Source organism: Hipposideros armiger, unplaced genomic scaffold (assembly GCF_001890085.2).
Source record: "Hipposideros armiger isolate ML-2016 unplaced genomic scaffold, ASM189008v1 scaffold_803, whole genome shotgun sequence".
NCBI lineage: Eukaryota > Metazoa > Chordata > Mammalia > Chiroptera > Hipposideridae > Hipposideros > Hipposideros armiger.
The window spans coordinates 642,379-661,645 of record NW_017732153.1 but is presented as its reverse complement, the minus strand read 5'-3'; the positions used below and the strand labels follow the sequence as shown (position 1 = coordinate 661,645).

Below are 19,267 nucleotides of genomic sequence, written 5' to 3'. Positions count from 1 at the left end.
TCTACAGACTGCCTCCCAGCAGTACTTTCATGAAACTCTGAAACCCAAATGATAAATATGACCTGAAATCAATTCTATGTAGGGAATGATGGGCTCTTTACCAGGTCGGACAATGTGTATTCTGTATGCCAACATGCTTTTCCTTGCATTTGCCACTAGAAAACTGACAGACTCTCCTTAACCAAACTTTCATCAGGTTCCTGTGATCCCTCTTCTCATCTAGACTTTGACCTTAGGCTTCGCTGTCCATCCTTGCAGAGTCCAGTTTTAGTAATAATCCTGCTAAGTCATCTTAAGAGGGCATTCTCTCACTCTTGGCATTTGATTCCTCATTCCCCGGCCTTGATATCTGATCACGGTGGCTTGCCTTTCAGCAAGAATCTTGTTAAAGTAAGAATTCTTAACCTTGATTGTCACCTTTTAGTAAATTTCCATCTATCGGACCCCCCACCCACACCCTCAACACACAACCTGTTCCTTGGCTATAATCCTCAGATGTCTTTTTTGTATTCAGAGTTGGACCAAATCTCTCTCCCCTATTGTGATAGTCTTGACACCTATCACATGTAGTCCTGAACAAAGTCTTTCTTACCATTTTAATAAGTGTCAGAATAATTTTTTCTTTAAAAAAGCTCAGAGCAAAATCCAACATCATGGTACAATATTCCACAAAGTTGGAGTAACCGCAAAAGCTTTCATTTGCTCCTTTTACGCTGCCTGCATTCTTCTCTCTTACTCAAAAATATAGAAGATAGTTTAAATCCCTTTTCTAGTAGAATAAAAAACCATAAATAAAGAATCAGCATATCCTAAATGCACATGAGTTTATTCACTTAGAGGTGGAAATTAAATTGAAACTTTGCCTTTTACTTGGTATGGAAAAGTATCTTTTGAGAGGGAAGTTTTATGAAATACGTATGAATAGTCTGAGATGAGATAAAAACAAAAGCTCAAAACAAAATTATAAAGAATTAAAAAGTATTTCGGATAATAAGAAATAGTTTGCAATTATTTCAGCAGTAATGACTTGAGGAGAGATAGAAAAGTATCTGTATTTTAAGTTAAATAGTTGGAAAGATACTACTTATACTGTGCTTACAGGCAATGGCTACATTAATGATAACTGGCTTGAATATGTGATTGTTTTTTTAAATATAAGGAAGCCATTAATATTAATCTTAAGAAAATGGTGCCTTTAAAATCATTCACTTGTTTGCTCATTAGTGTTTACTTATATGTGCTGATTTTATTAGCTGTTTTTTCCCTATTATTTATCTCTAAATGTTAGTGACACAAAAGCACAGGGACTAATTAATGACAAAGTCATTCATGATCATTTTTGTCTCAGTTTTTAAAAAAACAGTTTTAGCTTATCAACTAGGAGTCCATAATACTTTTCTAGGAATAAACAAGACAAGGACATTAGATGGCAAACGTAAGAACTTGGAAATTCATAGCCGCACTTTAGAATACAGAAGAGAATGAAAATAGCTGTGAAGCAAAATAATCATTCAAAGTCATGAAAACTTAACCCTTGAGAGAAAATATTTTAAATTTAAAATCATTCCCCTTGCTTCATCTTAAGGAATATTTATACAGAGATCTGTTTCTTAACTTCATTGATATATGCAGTTACTTCAAAGTTTGGCACACATGTTCTGATGTTTGACAGAGTGAGATACAATTTTTTAAGTGTCTTACTTTTTTTAAACAAGAAATTCAAATAGATGAGCTGGTGAGAGAGCAGGAGCTAATTCTGAAAGACTCAGACCTACAGGTACGTTCAACCCAAGGGCTTCACATTCAGACTTCAAAATGAAGCATCCCAATCAGTCATTTTTCCTTTCTTAGTCTTTTCCTCAATAATTGATGAAGCCATCTATATGCTGATGTCAGATCTCAGCAAAAAGAATGAGAAAATTTCTCGTACAGCACTTTTAGACCCAGGCTTTAATTTTTCATATATATCAAACAGAAACTAGTTCATTTAAGAATGTGTCATGATCACAACTATTATGTCCTTTCAAATAGTTTTATTATCTTTAAATTAACTAGCCTAGGACACATCTGCTTCTACCATGGATAAAGGGTGGGTTTCTACTGTCCTACAGAGAGGCCATAAAAAAAAAATCAACTCATTCTTATTCCCTAGACCCCTGCAGAGATAGCTAAATGGTTTTTAATTTAAGCTGTAAAATGAAAAGTTTGATGTATTAATTTGTTTTTAATTGTCTGCTAGGTAGATTGGAATCAGATAGTTGGAGTTTTGTCTTCTGTCTGATTTTTTCTTTTTTTATTATTTCCCAATTGGAATCACCCCTTTAAATGCCTTAGTTATAATGCTAATCCCGTAGCATAGCAGTATGTGGTAAGTAGAGCAATGTCCTTCCTCCAAAAAACGTCCACACCATAATGTCTTGAACCTGTGAATATGGCAAAAGGAATTATATGCCCTATAATTATAGTGTTTCCCATTTTTAAATAAAAATGTAAAATCCAGTTTAAAATAAAGACTAATTTAGCAATAACATATTTATTATTGATTTTCTAGATATCTGGCAGTCAATTACATAATAACTTCTTTATTATTTGTGGATTCTGCATTTATGTTTCTTAAAAAGATCAAGACACATTATAACTAGTACATGACTTTCTTTTCAGGAATTCATAAAAGCAATTTGTACTTTCAAGTACCTGTCACATTTTTTTCTCTACAATAACTATAGGCCCTTCTCATGTGGTTGTCAGATTAGTAAATAAAAACACAGGATGTCAGTTAAATTTGAATTTCAGATATACAACAAAAAATCTTTAGTGTAAATATGTCCCATTAAATATTTGGGATGTACTTATACTTAAAAAGTTGTTTATCTGAAATTCAAATTCACCGGGCACCCTGTATTTTGTATGGCAACTGTTAACTTTATAACTTTCAAATTATTTTCATATTTGATCCTTCATAATCTGAAAACATGGGCTTCTTAGTGGAAAACCCCAAGGACATCACCCTTTCCACATAGGCTGGTCTGTAACTAGTTGAAAAGAGATCTCGAAGGAAAGGGGGTAAAATTTTCAAATGCTGCAACTGTTTGGAATCTGAACATGTGTGTATGTGCTTAGCCTGATAAAATGTCCTAAAAGGATATAGCAGATGAAAGCACCTATAAAGGGTTTGAGTAAAGAATACACCCAGGCTTGGCAGAATACCTCAACTTTGGCAGCCTCTTGTGTGCCTGGTGAAGTTGTGTCAGGAAGGCACTTGCTAAAACAATATTATATTGGTAATAAAATAATAATTAGAAATTAAATTTTCAAAGCTTAGATGTGAAATTTTATTAATATCAATTTAGTGAAAACTGACACAAATTATAATGCTACAATGTTGACCTACTGTCAGAATTGTAGAGTGGAATAACTTTTCCCCCTATATATATTACATGACACTGCTAGGAAGCATTTCTCTCCTAACTTCACAAGCCTCATCTTGTCTAACATTCCTTGGGCTCAGGATTTAGCAGCCTTGGATATATCTACAGAACTAAGTGATGCTCCTCTACTGAGATTATTAACACACTGCTTAGGAGGGAGCTGATCACAGAGAGATATATGGAAGTGTAGTCTACAATTATTTGAAAAAATATATATAAAGGGTAATATGGAACACATTGAAACATCTGAAACAATCTGAAAGTATAATAAAATATAATAACATATTTAAGTAGGTTCTAAATATCATGAGAGGAGATAGCCTTCATAGATTACTCTGGGATATTAACAGTATTCACGATACTTCACACATCTCTGGAGGTTTACACTTTAGAAGACCGCAATGTTCTCCACCCACGCACTGACTGCTAGATTAGACAACTGGATAGATAAACTGTTGTTCTGGAATAAAATTGCATTTTTCCATACTTAATAACTACTGTAATATTGAGACTCAAGCCAATGACCAAAAATAATATTTGAGTATTTCTTTGTGCCAGACAGTATTCCCAGTCTTTTTTATTTATGAATTCATTTAACCCTCACACTAACATTATGGGGTTTATATTCTTGTTCTTCTTAATTTTATCATTATCATTACATTTATTTTATATTTATTGCAACAGTGGCATAGAGAGGTTATATCACTTGCCTAAGGTGACACAGTTAGGAAGTAGTTGAGCTAAGTAGGATTCATACCTAGCAGACAGATTCTAGAGTTTATGGTCCAAAGAACTTTACAAGACTACCAAACTACAGATGAAGCACCTGTAAAGAGAAGCTAAGTTGATGTCTAAAAATTTAATAATTTAATTGTTTAGACATTTATTGATACTAACTGCTAATAGTTATTTTATTTTAGAAATAGCTAAGAGTAAAAAGAGTAGAACATTAATGAGTAGTGATATGGTTCGCTATTTGGCATTAGTGCTCACTGAACTTCGGATACCGGGGTGAAGGCCTTGTTAACACTGAACAGGATTTAGTGTGTTAATCCGGTTGTCCCCAGTGGAGACATCTGTCCTCTCTGTTCAGTGGCCAGAGGATCTAAGAAGATGGTAGTTCTTCTTGTGGTCTTGAACAACAGAGATTTCTATCCCTTAGAGTTTGAATGTGGTTACTGGTTCTGGTTAGTGGTCTCCAAAGTGCAATGCCAAAATAATATTTTGAGGCACACGAAAAGTATATTAGAATTCCCACTGATAGTTTTCTAAGGAAAATGTTAAGGTTTACTACTCAAAATACAGATGATACTGGTGCTCTCGCTTTTAACACGTCAAATTGAATCACATGTAAGACACAAGCCATTTGGAGAGATGAGTGATCATTTCTAAAAGCAGAGAGGTTGACCCCTTTTATTATCTCAGTCTTCTGCAGCATATTGTATGTGTGCCTGTTAGGTGGATTTCAGATCACATCATGTAGTTTTATTAAAGTAACTCTAATAAAATGAAAAAAGAATAAGACCCAAGATACTTCCAAGTGCACTGTGGGTTAAAATTGATACTAATAAAGAACATACAAATGAGAAAATGACAGGACTGACATTTTCCCTGTTCTCAGAGTAAGTTATTTGCCAGCCAAGTTGCAAGTACATGTAAGTCAGCCAGGTTAAAATCCAGGAAGATCTAATCAGACTAATAAAATGCTATTTAAAAATTCTAATTATTAAGGGGACTATTTGAAGTGTGCATTTAGATCCACAGTTTTCAATCATATTTCAAGTCATGCATAGTCAAAGTGAACACATAATCTTTCTAAAATCAATCATACATATTTAGAAGTCTCTTTTAATGTTTTCTACTTTATAGTGAGAGTTTAGAAAAGTCATGTACCATTGGAGAAAAGCTCTTTTTTTTATGATGAAGTAAATTAACTGAAATAATACATGGAAAATAATATGATACAAACTTAAATGCATTCCCTTAATAAATTTAAATATACATTTTTTTCAGTAATATTGTGAAGTACAATTAGAAAACAATAGTAAAGATTTGAAAAGATGAATATTAGAACAGAGAAGTCAGTGTGGCATATCTGCTATATAGTCATACTAACGTACAGATTTAATGTATCTTTGTGAAGTTTCAGTTCTGATAGCCATTAAAGCCAAAAAGTAAAATAAACTGAACTTAGATCTGTACATTTGAATAGCCGTATTAAAAGCATAATCAATACTTCATTAAAAAGTGAAACACTAATATTTTAGTGAAGAACATATTAAATACATTTAAATATTGTTTTTCCATCTTTAATCTTTTAAAATATATTTTCAAGTATGTTTTATAATATACATTGTATACATAACATATAATGTAAAGTGCATAAAACACTAGGAAACTAATAGACATATATAATTTTTCAAGATGAAAATGTATGTTTATTGAGGCACATATGTTTTACTGATGGGCTCTTTGGTCAAGAGTTTCAAGACCATTGCCTTATATGATCTGACAGTTTCAAAAAAGCAATAGATTCAAAATAAAGAGAATAAGTGGACTCTGGAGCCACACTTTATGGATACAAAGTCCAGCTCTGACACTTACTAACTGGGCAATTCATTTAATTCCTTGTAATTCACTTTCTTTGTAAAATATGGATAATATTAGTACTTATCTTATAGGGTTGTTGTGTGTATTAAATTACATAATTAATGTAAAGTATTTAGAATAGTGCTCAATATATAAAAATATCAACAAACATTATTATCACTAGTGGTTATTACATTCATATGAAAATATGTTCTTCCAAATTGTCTTGAATATTGAATTACCCAACAATAAATCTAATATATATTTGTTCAACAATTGATAAGCATATTTTGTGTTACAGTCTCATTGGACCTGTATGCAGCACCTAAAAACATCAGAACTTATATCTGTCAGTCTTTATTTTGGGTAATATGTCCTCAAGAGAAAAAAGATCTTTTTCTACTTTCTGGACTTTCTTCTAAAATAATGTCAGCAAAATGAATCCTTAAGTAGATGTAATTCAATAATAAGTCAAGCATTTATATTGTAATTCATGTAAACTTTTTCTCATTGTTGAAACTCCGCTAAGGTAGAACTGAAATTTCCATGTAAAAAAATCTGGTTATCTTCAAAATTTTATATAAAAGGAAGGAATAGCTATATTCCAAAGGGCAACCCATAGATACCATTACCACATACCTAAATACAAGAAACATTTTTAATGAATCCAATATGATATTCTGGGATATTTTATGGGAGAGGGATGTTATCTTTTCTTATATCACTCTAGTGTAGAGCAGGGGTTAGCAAATTTTTTTCTGTTAAGGGCCAGATATTAAATAGTTTAGGTTTTGAGAACCATGTGGTCTCTATTACAATTACTCAACTCTGCCCTACCATTAAACCAGCCTTTGACAATCTGCAAACAAATAAATGTGACTGTGTCACAATAAAACTTTCTTTACAAAAACAGGCTGCAGCCATTGCTGACTCCTGGTCTAGAACCCAAGATCCACAAAGATAAGGGCCGTTTTCTATTTTATTTACTGATGTGTTCCCAAGGCCTAGAACAGTATGTCATATAAAATATTTTCAAGAAACATTTGTTGAATGAATAAAAGGATGAAGGATGGTATACCCAAATCCCAGGTATACTTAGTGGCCTACATAAAAGAGCATTCAGCCATTAATTTGATTAAAAAATTTTTAAATTATATGTATATATATATATATATATATATATATATATATATACACACATATACATATATATATAAATTTATATCTCATATAGTTTCATATATTCTGAGGTAATAGCTAAATAATTAAGTCTATTTTTTTATGGCTAAAATCCCATTCCAATATATAATCATCTTAGGCATTAAAAATATTAACACTTTTTAGTTTTAACATGTTTCTATTAGGAATATTTTAATAGCTGATTTGTTTTCAATGTTTGAAAGAATAATTTTCTGGTCTCTAAAACAGAATCAAAAGTTGGAGAGAGCTGGACATTTATAAACACAAAGTATAAGTGACCTCCATGGGTGTAAGCGACTTTCACCGGCCTATTTTTATAGCTGGTTTTAACTGCAGATGATTATAAGCCGTAGAAAGATACTAGAAACGAAACAAAGGTGAAGGAGAAAAATTATATATGAAGAGTATTTACAGTTATTTGATAATAATGAAACTAAATGATAAAAATCTCTTTTGTTAAAGTATACGTAAGGTAATGTGTTCCTTGTACATACATGCTGTACAAAATGAGGGCAGAGGTTAGTAAGAATGAACACATTTTATACAAACTTATATAAATCATTTGACTGTTATGATTATGATAGAACATGTACAATTCAATTTAAATGTGTATCTAAAGTTATCACCAATTTAATAGGTGAAAATACAAAGAGATATAAGATTGTCCCCAAAATTATTAAAAAGTTTCCTTTTTTGACTTTTAAAGATGCTTTTATTCTTTTAATTTCTATTTCTTCTTTTAATAGTAGCTTTGTATATAGAGTTGGTATTATTGGTTTCATGTACATCTTAGAAATCCAGTGTATAGAAAGAACCCATGGTGTGGTGTTCTTACCAATCATATAGCTTTTGAAAACGTCTGTCATTATTTATCTAGGACCTTATTTTATTTAGTTAAATATAAAAATCCAGTGTTAAAATTACTAGTGAAAACAGGCCATAAATAGATAAATACATAAAGTGTGATCAAACATTATAGTGAATATTTAAACTAAAAAAAATTATTACAGTAAAAGACACATTGCGATTAATCCCCCTCAAAGTACACTCCTCATTTTGAACACAATTATCCCATTGTTCTTGTCACTTTCTGAAGCAGTTCTGGAAGCCCTCTTTCATGAGTGTCTTTAGTTGCACTGTTGTGGCTACCTCGATGTCATGAATCTATTCAAAATGTTTACCTTTCATGGTAATTTTGACTTTGGGGAAGAGCCGGAAGTCTAATAGTGCCAGATCTGGTGAATAAGGTGGATGAGGACACATCATAATGCTTTTATTTGACAGAAACTGCTATATACCAGAGCAATGTGTGACATGAAGAGTTGTCACGATGGAGAATGATTTACAGCACACTTCAAAACACACCTTCTCTCAACTGTAGCTCACACCTGGCTGACTGCACCAAACAAGTTGAAACTTGTCACACAGTTACTAAGATTCAATGCACTGTTTCCTGCATTAAAGATCTCTGCCTTTCTGTTGGATGGCACTCAGCAGCAGCATTCACCATATCTTTTGATCACAATGGAAAGGCACCATGTCACACACCACTTTCAGTAAATGTCAATTTCTGTGTGTCCTCATCTACCTTATTTACTGCATCTGGCACTGTGAGACTTCCGGCTCTTCCCCAAAGTCAAATGACCATGAAAGGTAAATGCTTTGAATTGATTCCGGACATCGAGGCAGCCATGACAGTGAAACTAAAGGCACTCATGAAAGAGGACTTTCAGAACTGCTTCAGAAAGTGGCAAGAATAATGGGATAAGTGTGTTCAAAGTGAGGGGGAGTGTTTTGAGGGGGATTAATGGAAATGTGTCTTACTGTAATAATTTTTTTTAAATTTAAACATTCACCTTTTTTTTTTAATCACACTCATAGCAATCATTCCTAAGGAGAAAAGAAATAAAGGAAAAGTGATACACTATAATGAATGCTTCACATGTTGTCTTTTCTGTGAAATCTTTTCAGAATTATCTCATTTCCATGATATTGATGATTTATTTAAGTTTCCTTTGGAGGAAAAAAATGCACATTTTTTACTATTATGCTTGATGCATCATTTATTTATTCATCCAACAATATTATTTGAGTGATTAGTATCTGGTGAACCTTAAGGATAATATAGTGAGAGAAATTCCATAAGGTTTTGCTCTCATAGAGCTTACAGTCTCCTGGAGAAGACAAAGATGAATCAGTTTTGAGTGAGTTATTCACACTAACACATGTGTCAATTGAAATTGAGGAAACTATTAAAAAAAAAGGCTCCTATGAAGGCATATAGCAAAAAGGTTTATTGTAGACCATTAAACCAGGGACTACTTTCCTTAGAAAGTGATGTTTGAATTGTTTGTTATCTGAAGACAAACAAGAGTTAACTGCATAGAGGGATGGCCAGAAGGAGTCAACAGAGAGTGTTTTAGTGCAGAGGTGCTAAGATGGGGAGGTACATAGGGCCTATTGAAAACTGCATAGCAGCCAATGTGACCAAAACACAAAAGCCCATGGGAAGGTCACGTGAGATGAGGCCGGGCAGTTGACAGGGGCCAGAATATGTGGTGCCTCCTAGGTAGAGTGTCCACTTTATCCCTGTTTGCCAGGGCCAATATTTTTCATGTATATCGCCCAGAGCTCTGTTCAGTTTAGCACTTACCTGAGCTTATTTGTTTACTTCTAATTCAGATAAACTCAGATAGGTTTGGTAAGCTTCACTTCCGGCTTCTGCCATGACTCCTGGGTGACTGTATGAGAGTCACATGTGCAGTGACCAGTTTGACTTACGGAAGATAATCTGCAATATCTCACCTCTCTTTCCATATCCTATCCAGAAATGGTGTAAGCATCGCCTTGCATTCAAATACACTCAGGAACCAGTGGTTAAGAACAGCTACCTCGTTCCTGTATCAGGGTATAGTAGAAGAAGGGTTCCACATGGCTGTCATTGTCAGGCACATGGTGCTCTATTCCTAATAATTTTTACCTTGTAGAAAAAAGTTACTTTGAAAATCGATTTTTGAACGGAGATGTTTTATAGATTCACCAATGTAATGAAGCCACTGGGAAGTATTTTTATCACCCAGTTTAACTCTCAAAAAGTCTAAATTTTGATGAAAATAAGCCAATATCACTCTTATCATAGGCTTTGTTAAAGGTTTTAGACTTGACCCCAAGAGCAATGTAAAGCTGAGAAAGATGTAAATACAAGGTGAAGAAATGTTTAGATTTGCTTTTCCAAAATATTATCTCAAATTTACTAATATTGCTATTTTAGAGTTCTTTATTTACAGGTCACCTTGATATACTTTTTGAGAGCAAGGTTTCTCCATTTATCTCCCCTTTGTTCCTAGCACAACCTTACTTGGAGCTTTAATAGTTGATAAAGGTTTGACATATCCTGAAATATTAAAAATATTATACCTATTTTTCCCCAGTTTTATTTTGGTTTAATAATACCTATTTTAATATAGTAATATTAATTAAAGAAAATCAGAAGGATAGTTCAAAGAATCCAAAAGAATACTTTTTTCCTAAAGAAAAGAAATCTGCTAATTAGAAGTATAAGAATAAGGTCAACTTAAATAGATGAAGCTTTTAGCTCACCTTTTAGCTTTTTCTCAATGAAAGAAAATGAAAACAGGAATATGAGCAATTAGGGCATTGGAAATTACTTAATGATAAATATCAATTAAAAGACAGTAAACATCCAGACTATCTGTATTCCATATATTGATCTATAATCTGACCTAGTCAGGATTTTAGGTAGGATATTTTGGTTAGTTGTTGTATATTCTTGGCAAGTATTTAGATAAAGTAATACAAAATGGAGGAAGAAATATTTATGGTAGACAAGATTTCCTTTATTTTCAACAAGACGGGAAGTAACTTATTTTGACATCTTTACTAAGTAAAATAAAGAATTGAAAGTTCATAAATAATTTTTAGAAGATCTGCAGTTGTTTGGTTTCTTACAACTCACCCCCAAACCATTTGTGGAATTTGGGAAATAGGAACAAGTTTTCCAAGGACCTAACAAAGATCTACTCCTTTTAATCTCCTTTGTATGGGAAGATGAAAGGATATGTGATAGTGAAACAGCACAGACTAAATTTAAACCACATGAGCTCAACTCTACCTCTCAGTAGCAGGGTGATCCTGAGTAAATTGGTTAAGCTCCCTAAGCCTTAGTTTCCACTTATTTAAAATACAAAGTGGTGGCTCTTATCCAAATAAGTGTGAATTAAGCCCTAATAACTAAAGGCTGTGCCCTAACACTGAACAACTTGGGTTCTCGTTTTGATCAGATACCATGAGGAGGCATATTTTTTTCATCAGAAGGAATTTTAAATGTTCTTTTCTTGGGAAGCCCCGAAACTAGACATGGCAACATTTTCATATGAGAAACAGAAATCAAGACAGAGACACAGAGGTAGTCCATTCTTTTAGAATGAGTAATTTGTATTTTGCAGAGAATACTGAAAGAGAAAGAGGGACATGATAAATACTTACAGGGAAGAATAAATATTTTCAGATGTGTAGAGCAAGAGCCCTACAAATGCTAATAAAGACTAAATCACAGAAGGGCTCACTCTTCTTGCAGATGAGCTTGGGCAAGGACACTGTGTTATGCTCAGAGGATGATGAGAAGAATAAGAATGATCAGAACATGGACTATATACTCTTGGCCAAGTTTAACAGTTTTGTAAATTCTTAGTGAGTAGAAGCTCGAAGGTCTTACCTGTTAGCTACATAAGATTACACGTAATTTGCTTGAGTGTAACCAGTTCTTTTCAAGTAATTGGTACATTTTTAAAAAGCTATAAATAGCAGAACCCCTGTTGGTATAATATCAATACATATGTAGAGACTATAGTCAATAAATCTAGTGAAAATCTGGTAAAACATATCTCTTATTAAATGTTATTACTGTTTTTATTTTGATATATTACTGGTTTATGAGAATTAACTGAGATGTGAAAAGGACTTTGTAAAGACTAAAATACCATACAAATGTAAAGTGAAGAACAATTCCAATGATTATCCTGTTCTACCAACATGGTGTTTCCCTTTCATCTTGTAGCATCCATCACTGTAAAGCTACATTTATAAGAAAATAGCAGTGATGAACTTCACGTTGGCCAGTTATTTCTAATTAGATTTGAGAAACCCAAGAGATTTTTTTTTTCAGGTTTTTTTGTTTTTTTTTCTGAGTCTCTGATTTCTATGAGGTTATTCAATTTTTATGAAATTTTCTAGTACAAGTCCCAAGGAGATTATCTGTGAAAGTATTTCCAGTAAGAATATAACTTCCATGTATGGGAATACACTGAAAACTACAAATGTATTATTTATGTTAAGTTGTTTTTTAACTCCACTTTTTCTTTTTAAAATTCCAGCTACCTATTGTTTCATGAAGGTCAGAATAACATGAAAAAAAGTAGCTAAATGTCACAGGCACTGAAATGCTTATTAATACATAATATGGAGAAAAGATTAGAATATTAAAGTACCTTGAACCACAGAGATCACTGAAAGATGCATCTAATAAATATAATGCCCTTAAATTAAAACATGTAAGTGAAATGTTGATGTTGTTATCTATAACATTTAAAATTTACAGTGTGTAGTGTTTCTAATATAGCTTCAATAGCATCATCTAAAAGACGTTGCCCAAACCATGATTTTAATTCTTTTAAAAATATTTATGCCATTTAAAGAAAGCTGCAAATGAACTCCTATACAAGAAACTTAATATCCAAGTCTAAACTGCAGATTCCCAATGAAGAGGATTGGGAATATCATTGCCCATGGGACATTTAGTTGTGTCTGGAGGCATTTTGTGTTGTCATTTATAGGTGGTGGTGGTGGTGCTGTTGGCATCTGGTGAGTAGAAGCCAGAGATGCTGCCAAACTCCCTATAATGCACAGGACAGCCCCCGCAACAAAGGTGAGGCCCAAATGTCAATGGTGCCACTGTTGCAAAACCCTGGTCCATCAAAATCCTTCCTGTGGGTTTAAATATTCCAGTTTAGTCACTTAGATACCACAGTAGATAATAGTATCTAGTGTTGATAAAAATGTCAGAAAAAGGACAGTCTCATATATTGTTGGTAGAAGTATCAATTAAAGTTAATGTTTTGGAGGCAATTTGTAAATTTAAAAATCTACCTGTACGTACATTTCTACTTTTAAAAGAAGCAATTCCTAACAACTATACATAGTGGATATATATAGCTGTATTAGAACAAGGGTTCTTTATGCAATATTATTTGTAATAAGAAAATATTGGAAACAAATTAAATGTTTATCAATAAGGAAGTGCTTAAATAAATTAGAGCATGTCCATAATAGGAAAGGATTAAAAAAAATGGTAGAATTTTGTATTCTAACAAGAAAGGATGAATATGATATATTGCAAGTTATAAATAATTCAGGTCATTTAAATTTCTAATCAACATTTTTCTTAAATTTATGTAAATGTGTGTGTGTGTGTGTGTGTGTGTGTAGCAAAGGTCTGGAAGGAGTAAATATATAGAATAAGAGGAGTAGCTATGAGAATATGAGTATGGGATGAAATGTTCACTTTTTTATACAGTCTTACAATATTTGAATTTCAAACTTGAAAAATTTGTGAAACAACAAATGTAATAAAAATACATCACATAATGATAAATATCCATAGAAATGATCCATCTTGTAAGAATTATGTGAGGAATTAATTTTTCCTGGTGAAAAAGAATTAAGAGATTTTAGATACAGAAAGAAAAATTGGAGAAGGCCACTACAAAAAACAGTGAACTTCTGGGCAAACCTGTAAAGAAATGGGTATGAGTAGCAATATAGAAACACTCAATTATAGGAGTTGTAATTTAAATTAAAATGAAAGCTTGCATTTTTTAAAGAAAATGCCTTATTTGGACATACTTTAATTAGTATTGGCCTCAATCAAGGAAACTTTATTCTTCAATACTGAACATGTCTATGAAAAACTTCAATTTCTACTTAAAAGTTAAATTATTTTCCAACTCTTTTTTATATTTGTGTACTTGAGTCTAATCTCTTACACATTTTTAGATGAAAGAATTCGGCATTCAAGATTAAAAACATTGAAGAAAGAAAGAAATTATGGAAATTATCTCCAGTTTGCAGCTTGCTTTACAAAGATTTAGAAGCCTCTTTCTTATACAGTTCAATCTTTCAAAAGCATGGGTAGGTCTTTTCATGTATAGTTACAATCTTAACATTCTAAATGTAGTGACTCTTAGATAGAATCAATGGGGTCACTAGTTCATACTTCAGAATTCTGAGAGATCCTTAGTATTAATGAGTCAACACCTGAGGAAGTACTTTCATTTGATCAATGCAGGAAATGTTGCTGCTCAAATACCTAAATCATTAACACTTATCAGAGTAGATTAAAAGCTTGAGTATGCCTTTGAAACAACATAACTAAGAGTAGAAAAAGCCATCAGTACTGAACTAATTCAGCTCTTATTTACATATTGTCTTAAAGGCGTTTTACATTATAATCTCAAGCCAGACATGCCCAGGGCTCCATTCATAAAAACAAGCAAATACCACTTACAGGATCTAGTCCTTACTCTGCATAAGATTAGTTACAAACCTGGAAAGGTTTTCATCAAGTTTGTATTAATTAATAATAAGATTTTAGGTAGCAGAGTTTTGCACAAGGTGGTAAGATTATTGAGTGCAAAGGACCAAGAAAATACCCAAGGGACAGCAAATATTCAAATGAGGATAAAGTTCTTGGAGGAGTTGTTTTGTGGAGATATCTAGTGTGAAAAAAGGCTGAAAACAGGCAAGGTTCAGCTAGAAACCTGAGCATTTTATATACCAGCCTATGGCATTTGGACTACAGGCAAAGGGACTAGCAGCACAGGAATTAAGAAGGCAGGCCATAGATTTGTGAATGTGAGTGATTTGTGAATAGATTTGTGAATACGTTTTATATTTTCTCTATTCCCCGATCATGCCCACACCATCCAATTAATGATAAACTTGATTATATGCCTTGGCATCTTTACCTATCAGAATGTCTACAAACATATAATAATGATTTTCAATTCAGGAGAGCTGTGTAGATGAGCGTAGGGTAGCATGGTTGGTTCTAGGACACTGTCCCTCCATTGACAAAGCCCAGCTCCTCTGCTATTGGGGGCTAGAATGGTCTGATCAGTTCTTGGTGATGGAAGGGGATTCATGACATCCCTATGATGTAGTTTGGTTCTTATTGCTGGTAATCTTGGCTTATGTGATGACCTCTACTTAGATAGTATACGTGATTTTTGATGTTTTCCTTTCCATCTTGGCCCCTTCTATTCTTCAGAGAAGGGCAGCCATATCACTATCTACCTCTCTTCCCTATTCAACCCCTTCTCTTAGTTGTGCATAACTTCACTTGACCTGACAACCTTCTGGTTGTCATAGAGAAGCCCTATAACTTCTCTCCACTTCTCTAACTTTTCTTTGCGTATGGACTGGCTCTTTGAGTGTACCCCCATCATTTTATTCCTAGGCAAGCTATATAATAATCCTTTCCTTCCTTCCTGTCAAGGGAAACTCCAGTAAGCATTCAGTGTGCAAGGAACTCCAATCAAAAACAGGTCTAGTCTCTATGTTCACATTTGGCCCAACATCAAGGGACGAACATCAAGCTCTCATAACAATATGCTCATCATGAAAATTCGGTCTCACTAGCATTCCATGTGACATTAGGATGATGGTTTTAATATTTCTGATTCCATTGTCTATAAACCTTTGAGTGTTCCTCCACAACTTGTCTTTAGGAGAAAGGAGAATCCTTACCTTTTTTCTCACTGGTAGGGAAAATAAAAGATTTTCATAGAGAATATTATACTCTCCCAAGGGCCCAGGACTCCTAACTTGGAGCCACTAGGCCCCGGGCCTCCCCTCAGCAGGTCTCTTACTGGGCTATAGGCGGTTCTATGTCTCTTTGTAAGACCCGTGTGAAGTGTCAGGCCTAACCTGTGGGTGACTCTTTTTCAAATGTTTGGTGCTCAGTATCTCTTTTACTTCATCTTTGAACAAGATACTACCCTGTGACAATGGGAAAAGTTTCACCTCTAATGTTGTGTCATACAGCTGTGTAGTAGTAATAGTAGTAGTAAGCCAGCATTAGCACAGAAAGCCAGGAATACTAGAGTAAATGAATTCATTTCTATTCAATTCAGTAATTATTTAAGGGATTTCTGTAGTTTTTAAAGACACTCAAAAAGATAAATTGTTTTCGAGTAAAGCTGAGGAGCCTCATACATTTCTTCAGTAGCCTGACCCTCTAGTTAAAAGTAATGATTATCATACTGAAACTCTATGAAAGATAAGTTGGTTCATTAATTCTAGACTAGGACAGTGTGACACTGTTCAGTTAGATTCCTAAGAAAGCCTGCAAGACTCATTTTTAGATAAGCTCATCTAAAGTCCATAGACTTTGCTATATAACAATCAAAATTTACCTTTTCTTTTACATAAGCAAAAACAAAAACAAAAACAAATTCAGGGAACATTTTCCATTTCTTGCTTTAGATAAATAGGATCCTACTTTTCCTGTTTTCAGTATGATTTCTAGCCCACTACTTTTCATCTAAACTAAGAATCATATATCCATAGACCTTTCCCTTGCATGAAACAATGTCAGAGATCGTCCACACTGTAGAGAAGGGCTCAGTAAAGTTAGAATATGTAGAAAATGTTGACACAAAATACTTACATCAGGGCAACATATGAAAATATGTAAATGGGACACTACTCAGTCTGTATTCTTATGTAGGTGAAAAATTCTGGAATTATAATTAACTAAAATTATTTTAGCTGAAATCTAGCCGATTTATATATATATATATATATATATATATATAGATAGATAGATAGATAGATAGATAGATAGATAGATAGATATAGATATAGATATCTAGATTCATTGTGAAAATTATAAACACTTTTCTGAGGTAATGATAAAATATAGTCTCTGAATGCATTTTATTTCACCTACAACATTAAAAAATAACCTTGACGAAAATTCTCTGCTTTGCATTTCAAATCTTTCTCCATTTAGCAGCATCCTCACAATCATAAAAAAAAAAAAAAGCACACATGGGAAAAAAATGAGAGAAAAAATAATTTTAAGAAAAGATAGCTAGCTTATGTTCAAAACATATGGGAAAAAGTAGTCCAAAATATTGTCACAACTCCTCCACTGATAATTCATTCCATTCTAGAACCTTGTCAGACCTCGCAGATTCATCGACAGACTGTTATATTCAGAATGGCTTTGAAAACTTACAGTCCTTATCAATGCTCCTGAGACATATAAAAATGTCTTACTTAGAATGGAACATATAATACCTGCCAAATTTGTAGGTATGAAACCACTTCCAATAAGAATTAAAAGGCCCTCTTCCTAGCTGAAATAGGGCTATCAATATATGACTTGTCTGCTCATGAGAAATAGTGGGTTCTGTCTCAGATGTTGCAATTTAGTGTAAAATCACTTTCATGATAACAGAGTACACAGGATGATAAAACAACAAAGATGACAGTCTAATCTTCAAAAACCACTGATCATTGATAGAATATTACAGAACAAAAACATCTGAAATGCCAGATATCAGCTGGTTGGAATACTCTCAGTATTGAGCTATGCTGAGATACTACTGATAAGTGAAAAATGTTTTTCCTATATGTTATGCAGAAACATATTCTCCCCCAGGAGGGGCCAATGAATTGTAATAGCTTTGAATTTAAGAAGTATATATACTTTTTCTCAATAGTGATAAAATAGATTTAAATGTTAATAAATCATGTGCTGTAAAGTGGTCAAAATCATTTTTTCCCTCAGAGTAACACCTGATTGTTGAAAATTTTAAGCACCCTTTAATTATCAGTTTTTTCAATTCTAACAACAATTTTAAATATACGTACAAGAATGATTAGACATGCTGGTCCTATAAAACTCCAGATAAAGTTGTTTTCTGTGCTCAGCCAACATCTGAAAAGTAAATAAGAGATAAAAATCTATAAATGTGTTTGTATGTGCTTGAACAAAACAACATTTTCAGTGATATACAAAGCATATTCAGAATTAAAATTCAAATGCTTTAAGATCATCTTAACTTACACTTTGGTGGTGCCATAATATCTATAACCTAATGATGCTGAAAATCCAACTACCACAGCTGGGCTGAGATATCCAAAGATATAAAAATTCTTGTGCAAAAATCCCTTGTTGTAGATGACTCCCACCACAATGAGATACAGGTGGATGCCTTCAATGCACATCCATGCAAAGGCAGCTAAAAAGAAGTAATGCAACAGGCCAGCAATGATGGAACAGAAGAGCTAGAAATCAAAGAAAGAAAAAAAAAAACTTGAGAAATGTTTGCTTTAACACTATTATAACATAAAATCTTACTTTCTCTATAAATTATGCCACTTTATATCATGCTTAATCATATTAAAACATTCCTGTCAAGTGTCAATTTTTTAAGATATACCACTTCCAGCTGATTTACAAGAGCTGTACTTTATCAATATAAAATATTCACCAATCCTGTGTTAGAACTAAGTTATTGGTTTTGTCCAGTTATACTTTTTGTACATTCATAATGTGAGATAAATTGTGGGTTTACATGTAAACAATGATATCTTAATGAAAATGTTATGATTTAAGTTATTTCTGTTTTAGAGATGCCTTTCCTCTATTCATGCCCACAGAATAAAAAAAAATATTGCTAATATCATACTAAAAAAACATAATATCTTGATTGTCAAACATTTAATTTACCAAATAGCCATTGAAGAATCACTTTAATTTATAAGATTGCTAGGTAAATCTTAGATGATTTTTCAGTTAAATATTATCTATTAGTATTTACTTTACAGCTATAACTGGAGTTAGGCTCATAAGAAATAACAGAAAAAGAAGTAGTTACATCCCCTTCCCCAATTCCCCAATAAAAGAAAGAAAGAAAGAAAGAAAGAAAGAAAGAAAGAAAGAAAGAAAGAAAGGAAGGAAG

The 19,267-nt window shown here is 33.0% G+C and overlaps 1 protein-coding gene across 1 annotated transcript in view; it reads right to left on the bottom strand.

Annotated features, from left to right (window-relative positions):
- ADGRL4 (adhesion G protein-coupled receptor L4) overlaps positions 1–19,267 on the bottom strand; it is a 109,677-nt gene that overhangs the window by 7,146 nt on the left and 83,264 nt on the right. Inside the window, exons 12-13 of the mRNA XM_019628672.1 lie at positions 18,370–18,590; positions 18,174–18,240 (exon numbers count right to left, since the gene is read on the bottom strand). Of these exons, the coding sequence (XP_019484217.1) occupies positions 18,174–18,240; positions 18,370–18,590 (288 nt within the window). The remainder of the gene's footprint in view (positions 1–18,173; positions 18,241–18,369; positions 18,591–19,267) is intronic.